The 1441-nt window shown below is 39.6% G+C and overlaps 1 protein-coding gene across 1 annotated transcript in view; it reads left to right on the top strand.

Annotated features, from left to right (window-relative positions):
* LOC106012050 overlaps positions 1-1356 on the top strand; it is a gene marked incomplete at its 3' end in the record, with an annotated part of 13469 nt that extends 12113 nt beyond the window's left edge. The window contains 1 exon segment of the mRNA XM_013083727.2: positions 1130-1356. Coding sequence (XP_012939181.2) covers positions 1130-1356 — 227 coding nt within the window.
* Between the last annotated feature and the right edge of the window lie 85 nt (positions 1357-1441).

The following is a 1441-nucleotide window of genomic DNA, read 5'->3' as shown; positions in this document are numbered from 1 at the left end:
GGTGATTTGATTTCACCATTCTCATGGAAAGGAATAAGTATTGCCGCAAGATATTGTGTTAACACCCCTTGCAAAGTTAAAAAGAAATCCAAGAGCCAGGACTTCCAAATGAAAAATCCATCACCCTTAGGTTTGAGCAAAGTAAAGGACAAGCCTTGAAAACTCAAGCAATCCCAGTCGCCTTCTTAAAAAGTCATTAAATTGCGTTACATTTATGATCTCAGTACAATGTTGCTCAAGATGCCATTCTCTAGTCTTTTCTCAAACTTGCTTCTTTTGGCATGGGCAAGGCTGTCTTAGTCGCTGGTCAAAATAATAAATTATGAATATCTCTAGAGCCAAAGTAGGAGCAAATTGGGTGAAATCTGGGTAAAATACCCACACTCTTAAAAGTAAGGCTTAAACTGGCATTTTAGCATAATGTGTTACTCAAGTGCGTTTCATGAGACAAAATATTAGATTGCTTTCAGCAGTGCCGGAAACTTTTAATCTTGACATTCAAGAAAAGTACTTTTGCTCTAAATAAGCATCAACTCAGCACGTGCCATGTATCATTAATTAATGGGTAGGCTCGCAGGCCATACTAAAAAACTGCTCGGTAACTAAGATCTCGTCTGCACACCCTAATTTTCTATGTCTGCCCTACACAATCAGCTGTAAAATGTTATTGGAACCTATCCCAGTGAAGGATGGATGGATAAATAAAGTAATAAAAATATTTTGAACGTACCTTCAGTCTGGCCTGGATTTAGAACTAAAACGCGTATTATATTATCAACGACGGTCCGAAGGGACTTTAACTTAATAAGAACGTGAGAACGCGCAATCTATTCATCTGACAACTCTGGAAGACGCGCTGTTTTGGAGCACGTTGAAAATAGAACCGTATTTCATTATTCATACCGATTTTTCCATTCTGTGTTCTTTATCTGAAACTTTAAAAGGCAGGCTACAACAGACACGCTAAAAAATAATAATAAGCAAATTTATGTTTATGATTTGTGTATAATGAATCGATAGGATGCAGCAAAGTTGTGTTTGGGACTGCTGCTAATTAGACATAATCATGTGTCCACTAAATCCTAAATGAATTTTTAAAATGGTAAAGAATTGTTGATTTTCTTATCAGGGTCTTGAACCTTCAGTCTTAGAAGTCGGGCAGTCCAATGGTCTTGGGCTCATCTTCGTCGGGTCCAGGAACCCAGGCTCTGTGACGCTCTTCTCTGTTCATCATGACGTCACCAGTCCCCGGTTTGAAGCCTTGTGGTCAGGCATCCCCACCATAAGACGATACATGAAGTGGCACGAGGCCTACAGTGAGAGGGAGCTCGTCGGTGTGGAAGTTAGCGACTTACTGTGAGTGTGAGATAGATAGATAGATAGATAAATTGATAGATTGATGGGTGGATAGAGGGATGGATGGATGGATGGATGGATGGAT

The sequence above is a fragment of the Aplysia californica genome, unplaced genomic scaffold (genome assembly GCF_000002075.1).
Source record: "Aplysia californica isolate F4 #8 unplaced genomic scaffold, AplCal3.0 scaffold00251, whole genome shotgun sequence".
Classification (NCBI taxonomy): domain Eukaryota; kingdom Metazoa; phylum Mollusca; class Gastropoda; order Aplysiida; family Aplysiidae; genus Aplysia; species Aplysia californica.
The sequence above is the reverse complement of the archived record's forward strand: the minus strand, read 5'-3'. Positions and strand labels throughout refer to the sequence as shown.